The following is a 12830-nucleotide window of genomic DNA, read 5'->3' on the forward strand; positions in this document are numbered from 1 at the left end:
GAAGATGGCAGCTTAAAGTGCTGCATGTGCTTTCACATGTGACTGATGTGGATCGTCCACTAAATTGACTATGTAATGTAATATCCTGAGTACCATCAGTAAAGTGCAGAAACCTTATTCATGTGTGGACATTCCTTTCTTGGCATGTAAAGGTCAATGGCCAGGAATGTTGCGTGGAGGCCTCAGGCCTGGAAGGGGCATAATATGGTGGAGGGTTCATCCTTGGTAGGTGGGATAGTATTCTAGCAGAAGGATAGAAGCGGGGCAACGGCTTTTGCTCTTGGCACCAATTTTAGTCAAAAATGAAGCCCCTCTTACCTGGGTTTCTTTTCCTTTAACCATATTCCATAAACTGAAAAATAAAGTTTGAACTTGGTGCTGCTTTACATGCCTTCTCCTGCACAGCCACGTCATTCATTCACAGAATGAGAGGTCACTGCACTTGTAATTAATTGATACTTTCAGACCTGTAACTGAAAGTCCGTACCTTGTATTGACCTGGGCTAGAACTGTAGTCTGGCAAAGCCTGTGTTTTACAATGCTCAATCCACTGATCAAAACTGAATAACTTTTTAGGCTCCAGTGCAAAAAAATAACAAATGCCTTTTTTTAATCAATGGATGTGCATTTATTGTTTTTTTTTGCAAAAGCCCACTCCATCTTAAGACAACTTTAAATTTGCTTTCCCTTTTGATGCATTTTGTCAAACGAGAAAATTCTAATTTCATTGACATGTCCCATTTTTTGCCAACATTTTGACAAAGCAAAAATTCTTAGTTTCACACATCCTTATTCATCAAGAAACTACTGGCAACTGAGAACTTCTAAAAGGAGTTTCATAAGGGCATAAGGAAGAAAATTCAAAAATAAGTTAAATAATATGTAATATTATATTTTTCATTGTTCTCCCTGAATGGTGCTTCCAACCTTTGTCTGCAGCTTTCTTCCCAGTTTTTTCTTTGGGTTCTGGCTTTTCTTTTGTAACTTCTAAAATGAGGCAGAAAAATGTAATTAACTGTTATGCATATGAACCATGTAAATGCATAAGAAACATAAGATACTGACAATTTTTCTGCTCTCTTAGGCTGAAGAGAAGCTCAACACAATGCATTCAACAGAAAGCAATCACTCTAGCCCTTACACAACATTTACTATATTTCATAGTTCAGAGCTATTGAACATTTTGCCGAGAGACATACCTGGTGCTTTCTTTTCAGCTTTTGTTTTGGGTTCTGATTTTTTCTTTTCTATGGGTGGATTAGAAATAAGAAATTAAAATGCTTTAAAGGTTAAGAAAAGACTTTGGAACTCTAATAAAAAAACAGAAGGAAAGAAAATTGAAGATATTGCCCATACAATCAGATTCCATAACTGAAAAATAAAATTTTAAGCTGAACTCCAGGCACATAGCTAAATACTGTACATAGATATAATAGATATATCGGAGCCGTTTTACTTGCCAAAGGATTTGTATTTTTGTTCATCTAGTTCTGAGGTTTACATAGCTCTGCCACACAATGCAGTCCTGTTTGGCAGAGGAGCAGACCTGATTTTCTTTGCTGTAGTTGAGTACCAGTTATAGTTCGCTCCCTCAGCTTGTGATTGGACAATGAAAGAAAAATGGTAGACTGATGAGCTTAACCAGGGGTGGACTGACCGGGGTCAGTAGTGGGCCCCACTCATTCATATTTTCAGGGCAGCAACAAATGTAACTGAAGTACGAAGCAGACTTCCTTTGTTAAATTGACAATGGTGGATGCACTTGGAAGCCTGACAGGGGCGGACTGACCATTTGGAAACTCAGGCACTGCCCAAGGGCCCGGGGTCAGTAGAGGGCCCCATGAGATGCCCCTGGTACCTTTTTCATAGGCTTTTTTGAGTTTGGGCAAGGATACAGGGCCCCATGATCCCCTATTGCCCGGGGGCCCCATGAGTTGTCAGTCCGCCCCTGAGCTCAACTCTCTTTCTCTCTGACACTTTGCAGGCTATCAGCATGCTCCTTGTTAACACATTTGCACGCATCACGCATTATTGGCTCCAAATCCTAGCTCTCCCTTCCCTTTGCTAAATAGGCTACTATCAGGTCAGCTTCATGTGCCTACTACATTTAAAAACAATACATGTATTGCTCTATTAATAAGGGGCTGAATTATTTTTCTATTCTGGCTGGAGTTCAGATAAAATGCTCAGTTGGCCACCATGAATTTTATTTTTTTCTTTGCCTCTGTTTTTAAACATATGCACAGTTATTTGCCTTTTTTGTTCAACGATTACATTGTTATAGTACATCTTTCCTCCTGCTAGCAGTTACTGACCTTTGGGAGGAGCTTCCTTTTCAGCCTTAGCTTTCTTAGGCGTTTCTTTTTTTACAGCTAAAAAGAAACATATATAAATCAAGCAGTGCAGTACTGGAAATACGCTGTCACTAGTCAGGACAAAGTGCTTCTGCCGATTCATTATTTTTACAACGTTGGCACCATCATATATATATTTCCCGCAGTAGCTTTGCAGCTTCTTTGGGCACTTGTCTGCTCATTAGACTGCACATCATCACACTGCTGAGGGTTTCCCTGTGCTTTGATTTTCCTATAGATCACATCTACGCTCAAGAGGTTTTTGTGTAAACTGTTTTAACTGCATTTTACACATCAATGTTCATCCAGAAAGAAGGTTGGTGTTGCTGGAAAGTGCACCAAAAATGCAATGAGCAGTATTTTTATAATGAATTGCACTACAACATAAATGTAACCTTAATATAAAATGGTCATTCGACCCATTTATGGCAAAGTAATAGGTTATCTTGATCCACCCACTGATACTTACCTTCCCCATGCTTAACCCCTCTCAGAGCCCTTAGCATTGTGCAAGTTCCTTGGGTTAATTGGGTATATTGATCTGAATGCACAAAGTGATGCCTAAACACCTCATCCTATTGTCTGATACAATACAGCAGTTTACACCCAAGTGCTGACATCATGTCGCCGCATGGATCTGTACTTGGTGGCCATCTTTGTAAGTTTTTACCTGGCTGCATTTTGTTATGTTTGACACCTCAAAGTTGAGTAAAAGGTACTACACTATATGAGCATTTCTGACTCCTGTGGTGAGCATTTTTCCATCTACTTCCACCACATCTTCACTGGCCATATGATAAAGAGAACCCCTTTGATGCCATTACCAGAGAGTTGTTATCCTTAAAGTGTTACTAAACCCACAACAGTAAAATCAGTCTGTATATGCAGTAAAGCATGCTTGGTATACTCATTGTGGAACCTAAGGGGTTCATTCTCCCCATTGTGTAACAATTATGTTTGATCCTGACTTCTCTGATCCTCCCCTTCTTCCAGTGTCTCCTAAATATATCCTAATAGACCAGAGGCTTCGGGGCAAGCTGAACATGATCAGTTTGGTGTGTATTGCTAGATAGTTTTTTTTTTAGGAGAGTGCATAGGACCAATCAGCACTGTCCAGACAGAGGGCCAGGGGTTATGCAGCCTCATAGGATAATCAGGGGACAATGAAAATTCCTCCTATAAGCTGTAACCAGTGCTCTACTGGATACTGATAGAAGTAACAAGACTGCTCTAACTGATGATGAGCAAAGGTATTTAACAGTTCATATTTACTAAAATAGTTTCATTTCCATGTTCTGTGTACTGTGGGAGAGCAGATATAGTGAATGCAGGATCCTAGGTTTAGTAACACTTTAAAGGGACCATGCCATCCTGATAGAGGCCATGATCTGTGGCCTGAGAAATTAGCATAATGTGGTTCTGCTGCCTGTAATTTAAGCAGTCATGCCCTCTGGTGAGTGAAGTCTGTTTGGTGGTGGTTCACATGGTGGAATAGTATATCACTGGGACAGAATCCACTTGGATGCATGTGATAAAGAGTACACTTGAACACTTCTTTTGTTGAAATTGCCTTGATTTTTATTTCTGTTCGTACACATATTTATCCATATATGGAAGAATCATTGAACCACATATATTTACTTTATTTAAAGAGACAGTGATCACAGTTTCATGGTGGTATTACTTCCAATTAAAGGAATAGTGATACGGAGACAATTCACAAAGCGGTATCTTACCACATCCAAGAATGAGGTAAGATACTGCACAGTGTTTTTCCAAAGTTTGTTGGCATTCACTAAATGCTACTAATATACTGCATGAGTTATTTTATGAAGTTATGCAGCATTTTAGTAGTGAAAACATGTGGTAATGTAATGAGCGATCAGTTGCCAGCGGGTTCCCTGCTGACAGCTGAATGTAAAAAAAAAAGAATTAAAAAAAAAAAATCAATAAATTAAGACACCCGCTGCCACTGCTGACCCGAAGAAAAAAAAAAAAGAGGCTCTTCTCCGGATGAAGGCTTCTGCCGTCTGACAGCTCTGCTACCTGACAGTTCTTAAATAACTAAGGGGAAGGGCCAACCCATAGGATTCAATTCAGTGGGATGAACAAAAAAAAGTGACAGATTGCCATACTAACATGATGTTGGTGCAGCAATCTTCCCTGCTGAGTCTTTGTATTCTGAGCGAGAACACACAGACTGCCTGCAAGCGCTGATTAGATGCTGGTTTTCCAGCATGTCCCTTTGACAAAAGCTGGTCATTAGAGAAAAAACATTGCGCCCGTGATCTACTAATCACAGGTGCAATGTGGACTCCTGCACACAACATCTGACTTTCAGCGCAGACGTCAGAGGACTAAAGAAATATCATCAGCACCTCAGCACTCCATTAATAGCTACACATCTGTCTGCTGTGGTGGAAGATGGTACTTGTAGTTTATTCATTCACAGGAAACTGTGAATAAATTATGTGGCAGTGTGGGCAGAGCCCTGTGCAGCCGTACTGTTTTCAAAAAGTGACAGCAGCTACAGGGAGAAGAACCCCCGTACTATGTCACAGGGTGGGGGGGAGAGGGGGCAGGAGTTGAAACACGTTACATGTTCCACCTTAAATATGGTTTTAACATGTAACATGTCCCAAACGGAGCATTTAAGTAGTGGGAAAAAAGATCAATTCTGCTCTCTGCTTATCTAAGGCTGCTGCCTGACACTGCCCATCTTAGACCTGCCACCCCCATATTGATATAGTTGCAATCTCTCCTGCTTTTACCCACTTACAGTTGAAGAAATGAAAGCCCCTCCACCCTTTCCCCACCTTCCACCCCGGACACTGTGCCCAGCTACTGAGCTCCCTCTCTCATCCCTGCACTGCATACAGCCTAGGCACAAGCAGCAGAGCTCCTCATCTACACATATACATAGCTGAGATCACATTCCCTTACACACAGCCACAATCTGCACAGTGTGTACCTGGCTACTACATTTGCACACTACTGTTCCAACAAGGGAATTTCACAGGTCAGAACTGCAACATAGCAGCCAGCTACACACTGCAGATCATGGCTGTGTGTAAGGGAATGCGATCTCAGCTATGTGTGGTGTGTAGAGGAGGAGAACTGCTGCTTGTGCCCAGACTGTGTGCATTGCAAGGATGGGAGAAGCTCTGCCAAGTACCCTGCCAGCAATGACTCCTGTCCTCTGCCCTGCCAGCAGTGCCCCTGTCTTCTGCCTTCCCAGCAATGACTGCTCTCCTCTGCCCTGCTGATCCCTGTCCTCCGCCCTGCTGACCTCAGCTCAGCTGACCACTCTCTTCTTCTGCTGACCCCAGTCCCATGCTCTGCTAACTTCTGTTCACTGTCCTGCTGGCTCATGTCTTCCACCCTGCTGATCCCTGTCCTCTACCCTGCTGATCCCCTGTACACTGCCATACCGATTCCTGTACACTCCCCTGCAGACCTCCCATCCTTTTCCCTGCTGACCCCTGTCCTCTTCCCTCCTGACCCTTTCAACTGCCCTGCAAACTAATAGCCTCTGTACACTGTCGAGAAAATGCTAAGCCTATCTGATGCCCTGCTGACCCCCTGTACACATCCCTGCTGACCTCCCATCCTCTGCCCCCTTGCATCTTTTACTGCACTCCCACATCAGACAGGGTAGATCCAGGCCTGCCCCACCAGCCATTGTCAAAGCACAGAGACCTAATGATGATAGTCGCTGGGTATAAAGTAAGCTGTTTTGAAAGTTTAAAGGTTTCATTTACAGTTGTAATTACTATATTGATGAGTTGGGTAGAAAGGAACTATAAAAGACAAAACATTACCTAAAGATTTAACTTCAAGTATATCTGAACCAAACTTTCATTTTTATAAGGGAGAACTACTGGCTGTTAGTATTGTTTATTCATTTCAGGTACTTATATAGCGCTGTCAATTTACACAGTGCTTAACCTACATATATTGTACATTCACAACAGTCCCTAACCCTCAAGGAGCAATCTAAAGTCCCTAACTTACATTCATACATACACATGCTAGGGACAATTTAGAACGGAGCTAATTAACCTACCAGCATGTCTTTGGAGTGTGGGAGGAAACCGGAGCACCCAGAGGAAACCCACACAGTCACAGGGAGAACATGCAAACTCCAGGCAGGTGGTGCCGGGGTTGGGATTCAAACCAGTGACCCAAGTACTGCCAGGCAGAAGTGCTAACCAGTTCTAATTTTGTCTCGTTATTCAGAATTTCCTTCACTTCCTGTCAAGTAGAGTCAACAGGATATAATAGGATACCTTTTCATTGTACAGGAAATACTCTCTTAGACAGTTGTCACAGGTACAAGTGTCCCCATTTGAAGATTTCCCCTCTATTCCTGTTCTTTTGGCAACTTCTGTTGTAAAGTTTTTTTTATTCAGCCTCACCTTAATTCCTGTTCTAATTTTCAATAAAGGGGACACAAACAGCAATAAAAACATCCCTCCCTATCTCCTCACTACTCTATGCAAACCTCCAAAAAAGTTATGCCTTTAGTTATACTTTCATTCTGAGCCCTGGTTCATACTATGGCTTTGAAATCAAGTGAAGAAGTGCAATTTCAAAGATGCTGGTCAGTGCGATTTCACGTGCAGCTTTCCTGACATCTATGGAACTTCATGCACAGATGACTATGCAAGCCGCGCATAAAATCAGAAAAAAAGTGCAAGAACCTTTTTTCAAAATCAGTTCCTCACCGCAAATTTGGATTTGCACTGATTTGAATGATTCCATAGACACAAATAGGATGCGACTTTTCATGAGATTTGGAACTGTCAAATCACATGACAAGTCACACCGGTGTGAGCTGGTAATAATCAACTAACAGTTACAGACCAGCCTAAGAAAGGAATTTTATGAAACTACAAAGAAAGCGGAAGTCTGCCCCATCTCAAAATGTTGATTCCCAAAGCTCTAGCAGTTGGGAGCTTTACCATAAATGCCATCTTATGTATACTGAGAAATGTGTTATCCACTATATTCGAAAACAGATAAATAAAATACAGGCTTTGCTGCTTCACTGTGACATTTCATAGACAAGTTCATCATACTTAGACAAAATTGTCAAGCACTTTTCCTAAAGTAACAATATATGCTGTTCAGCCTTTTAGCCACCTGGCAGGAGTCTGTGTGCTGTATTGTGAACTTTTATAAAGTACAGCACTGCTGATGGCTTATATGAGGGAACTACACATTTAATAACAACAGTCACCTACCAGTCAATAAAGGATTCTATAAAAAAAAATGTAAAACCCTGCAAATAAGACACTTGAAATTTCAGCTGGCAGTGAGTCAGTGTTTGACCATCCTTAAGAGCTACAACATTCTGCTGCAGTTTTAGCATCCAACATACTTTGAGTCTGTTGAATGGCTAGTTCCCCACTGTGTGCTGTGGTTCCTTCCATTAAACTCCCCTCCACTACTGTGTCTGTAGTGACCTAGATTTTGTCATAGCTCTTAAAGAGAATTAAAGTGGTATTAAACTCAGAAGCAACCATTTATTATATTGCAGCTTACCAATTCTTAGATGTGAAGGCTGCATTCATTTTTTTTTCTTCTATTTTTATCTGGTGATTAAGCCAATAAGTCTGTTGTTTTTGAATGACTGAAATACCATTCTTATGGAATAATTTAATATTACACACTGGGATGGTTGTGTTGCATACAATGATACATTTTCTAAATTTGTAATATTTCTGTATGAACGTTCTCAGTAATTTAGTCTATTTCATACAGTTTTGAAGCATCTACCTAGCATATTATTAATGGATTTGTGTATTTTTCATTTTGCCCCTTTTTTAAACTTTTTTTGTATTGGTAAAACTACTAACAGCTTTAAAAAAAAAATAAGTAAAGCTGCAATTTAGCCTTGCAAACGGACAGAAAATAATTTAAAACAAAAGTCCCAGCTTCCATAGAAGGATGTCTGTAGTGTGGTGGTGGCTATGTTGTTGGTGGAGGGAAGTCAGTTGGGGATGGATGTCTGTCAGCTGGGGAGTTATGGTGGGAAGTGGTTGAGGAGAGATGATAGCTTGATAGCTTTTGGGTGGTTGATGGTGTTGCAAGTGGCCAGAAAGCAATGTGCATCAGCTGAGGTGGAGGACAGAGATAAGCTCCTGTGGAGCATTGTCTGTCAGGTGGGGGGGTACATAAGTAATATAAATGCCACTGGGATCCTGCATGGGATCCTGGGAACCTCCACTGGGATCCTACATGGGATCCTCCACTGGGATCCTGCATGGGATCCTGCACGGCAGTAACTAAAGCTCCAATGAGCTAGCTGCAAAGCCTTTGATCACCCCAATCTACAGTTCCAGTTGCAGTGCCCAGAAGCAAAATAATCTTATTTGCTGGTTTCAGAGCAAGAGCAGTCTGATCTACAGTGCCAGCTTCAGAGGCCAAGGACAATCTGCACTACTTGCTGCAGAGCCCAGAACTAGCTAATCTCCACTATTAGCTGCTCCAGTACAAAGAGCAGGACTCGGGAGTGAGCACGCACCAGTGCCTCCATTGCAAGCAGCTTGTTATTGGGGGCAATGGTCAAGGGGGAAGATCCAGGAGCGCCGTCCAGGGACCTGAGAGGAAGAGGATTGGGGTTGCTCTGTGCAAAGCCATGGCGCAGAGCAGGTAAGTATGACATGTTAGTTACAGTATTTAAAAAAAAATCAAAACAGAACAGATACTTTTTGTACGGAATGGAACTGTGTTGCCCAACCTTGAAGGTACTGCCAGGAGGGATGTAAATGACAAGTGTTTGTGATTAGAAAGAAGGGGAGCTGGGGCTGGGCAGTTGAGGGTTTGTGAGGGTACGATAGTGGGGGAAAGTGTTGAAGGTTGTGTCAGGGGGTTGGAGAGAAGTTTTGTGATGGCAATGGGCAGTGCAGGAAAGATGAGAGCGGGGGGAATGTGTTGGTGATGGTGTAGGATGACAGAGGATCGGGAGATGGAATGTAAGAGCGCTGTGCAGTTGAGAGTATATGAGAACTAGAGAATGTGCTTGTTGTGTTGTCAGGGGCCTCCAGACAGTTGTTATTTTCTCTTTTGTGCCAAGTGGAGGAGGGATATTTAGGGCCAGTTCATACCAGTGGGCCATGCTGAACACATGGCCACAGGTGTACACTGGGAAACACAGAGCTGATATGCTGATCCTGGAATATCCCACTGTTTACTAGTTTTTTTTTCACAGAACTTTATTGAAATGTCTTGAATGGAGTTCTTACATTGCTGCAGCATTGTGATGCAGTGGTTCGTGTTGAAACCCTCTGAGCTGCAAAAAGTACTGCATCCAGTATGCTGCATGAACTGACATTAAAAAAAGCAATGCATTCTGCCTTGTCTATTCATTGAGACTGCACTGGAAATAGCTGCCAGCTCAGCACCACCACCTCTGCTGTGAATGATTCCTTAGCATCCCGCCAAAGTTCCTTTTCTGTTCATGGAAAGTGCTGATGGTGTGGCAACATGTGCTGTGTATCCTAATATTATTTTGCCACTGGGGAACTGGAAACTGAGCCAGAGTGCTACGTGTGTATCTGTTTGTTTTCCCCCAATAGCGAAATGGAAGAGACATTTTTTTTCCATTATTAAGGATTGGAGACCAGCAAAAACAAGTAAAACAACATGTCTTTACTGTACTGAATGATTTTTTCATAACCAAGTACCAATTACACTGTATATCAACATACCTGGAGCCTTCTTCTCTGCTTTTACTTTTGGTTCAGGTTTTTCCTTTTCTACAGTTAAATTGAAGAAAAAAACATGTATTGAAATTGCTAGAGAATTTATTTAGCATTTATGAGTATAATAAGTTATAACACACACCATTAAGTCTTCTTAATGTAGCACAATTGAAGCAGGATCATTTTATTAAATGTATTTATTTTTTAATGTAATGAGTCTGTGGAAAAGAACAAAGCAATAGTCCTTTTCTAGTGTATTAAAGCTTTAATCGACAAATTTGGAAATTGGTAAATGAGTAAATGGGAACATGGGTGTCAAAATAATCCCCTTCTGGGGATTATAAAACAGAAATATACTCCATTCTCTAGCTAAGAAATGTGGATGGCTGTGGTCCAGGTCCAAATGTTAATTCTACCAGCCCCTCACATCTAAGTAGTCAACACACAATCTGGCATAATGCTATTCCTTATAAGAATTGGCCTAAGGCCAGATTCGCAGATTTGCAATGCAATGTTTTAAAGTGATATTAAATGTTCTGCTTTTTTTTTTTCAATAACTAACATGTCATGCTTACCTACTCTGCGCCATGGTGTTACACAGAGCAACCCCAATCCTTTTCCTCTCAGGTCCCTTGACAGCGCTCCTGGATCTTCCCCCTTGACCATTACCCCCAATAACAAGCCACTTGCAATTGAGGCACTGGTGCGTGCTCACTCCCGAGCCTGCTCTATGCACACATAAGACACAAAGTTGCAGCTCAGCTTCCCCCCCACACTTTTTCCTCATTGCTTCAATGGCTGTGATTGACAGCAGTGGGAGCCAATTGTTCCCACTGCTCTCTCTGCCAATGAGGAGATGGAGACCTGGGACATCCAAGGCTCCCGAGCACATTACTGGATCAAGAGGGGGCTCTAGGGAATACTGAGAAGGGCTGTGGGGGGAGCAGCACACAGAAGATTATTTTTACATGTATGCATAGAATGCATAGAAGTAAAAAAACCTTCACTCTTTACAACCACTTTAAGCATGTTAAAATGCATTGTTTTTGCATGTTGAAGTGCACTGTCCTAAGGATAAGTAACATCTGTTTATTATGTTGCACTGAAACACGTGTGTTGTAGTACACTGGTATGGAGTGCTGGAGTTCCATTCAGAATGAATGGAAATCCAAAAGTCTAAAAGCATAAAAGGGTGAGAGTACACACTGAAATGTAAAAAAAAAATTGTTTAAAAATGTATGCAGTTTAGACAGATGTCAAAATTAATATTTTTAATTCAAGAATGTACCTTATCCTTGAATTTGGTTGAGTAAGATGAGAGTTAGATGAGTGAACACCTCTTGGTGCAAAAAAAGTAATTAGCTGTGATCAATTTTTTATATGTTGTCATTTGAATAAATATCTCAAAAAGATATGCCTGGTAACCTTTTTTTCTTTGTTTGTAAAGCTGGGGATCCTGGGGAGTAATGCTGTGTGGATGGGATATTGTAACTCCTGCAGCAGGGTCTATATCTGTTTAAGGTTCATGAATGTACCCACCCATAAGAGGATTTAAGAAGACTAGAGAACATTTAGAGTATTAAGTATTTCTTTTTTTCCATACTATGAATACCTCTGTAAAGCTTCTACCAACTGTGATCCTCTGCGTTCACTGCATAATCTCAGCATTACAAAAAAAAGAAACCAAAACAACCCGAGAATGTTGAACAAAGGTTTGCTGATGGTTTCAAATGGATTTTTTCTATAATTTAGAAGATGAAAAGAAAACCAAAGTTTTTAATCAAATCCAATATAATACTTAGCAGGAAAATCCAGCACCAGTTCTTTCCCTCTGAGGGATCACACAGTTGAACAGAGTGATCTGCAGCTAAGGGGTACCTTAACATGGAAAATGAATCCCCATGTTTCTGTTCATGGAAGGTGCTGATGGTGTGGGAACATGTGCTGTGTATCCTAATATTATTTTGCCACTGGGGAACTGGAAATTGAGTCAGAGTGCTACATGTGTATCTGTTTGTTTTCCCCCAATAGCAAAATGGAAGTGACATTATTTTCCATTATTAAGGATTGGAGACCAGCAAAAACAAGTAAAACAACATTTATTGTCTTTTCTGTACTGAATGATTTTTTCATAATCAAGTACCAATTACACTGTATGTCAACATACGTGGAGCCTTCTTCTCTGCTTTTACTTTTGGTTCAGGTTTTTCTTTTTCTACAGCTAAATTGAAGAAAAAAAACATGTATTGAAATTGCTTCCATACATTTATTCTGTATATATATATATTGAGTATACAGATATTACAAACACACACACATATATATACATATATACTGTATATATATATATATATATATATATATATATATATATATATATATATTGTAAAATGCATTATTCTGCAACCACATGATGTTTTAATATCATCATCAGTTATTCTTTTTTTTTTGGTCTGTTTTACATTTCATTGTTCATCTGAGTGACTGGCTAACAGGGTCCATCATTGCTTTCTTTCTTTTTTTTTTTTTTTGGCCTCATCTTCATTTTTTCCTCTATCAGACATAGTCACATAGATGGATACATGATATGTGATTGTAGTTGGGCATCTACGCCACTAAGTGGAACCTATGCCATGCCTGTAGAATGACATTCCTCTCACTTAAGATATATTTGTAGATGCCAGAACGCCTGTCCGGATATTATATCATTAAGGCCAACTGAAAGTGATGTTACCAGAACCAGAGATGCGGGTGGAACACAAACACA

General features: G+C 40.7%; 1 protein-coding gene across 50 annotated transcripts in view; it reads right to left on the reverse strand.

Moving 5' to 3' along the window:
* Positions 1–12830, reverse strand: part of TRDN (triadin) — a 974263-nt gene that overhangs the window by 762795 nt on the left and 198638 nt on the right. For all 50 annotated transcript variants that reach the window (XM_089686429.1, XM_089686384.1, XM_089686382.1 and 47 more), the window contains 5 exons: positions 12231–12284; positions 10070–10117; positions 2316–2372; positions 1200–1247; positions 928–987 (listed from right to left, as the gene is read on the reverse strand). In XM_089686429.1, the coding sequence (XP_089542555.1) occupies positions 928–987; positions 1200–1247; positions 2316–2372; positions 10070–10117; positions 12231–12284 (267 nt within the window). The remainder of the gene's footprint in view (positions 1–927; positions 988–1199; positions 1248–2315; positions 2373–10069; positions 10118–12230; positions 12285–12830) is intronic.

This window comes from Staurois parvus, unplaced genomic scaffold, assembly GCF_062004578.1.
Source record: "Staurois parvus isolate SC_StPar_1 unplaced genomic scaffold, SC_StPar_1.0 ptg000397l, whole genome shotgun sequence".
NCBI classification, from domain to species: domain Eukaryota; kingdom Metazoa; phylum Chordata; class Amphibia; order Anura; family Ranidae; genus Staurois; species Staurois parvus.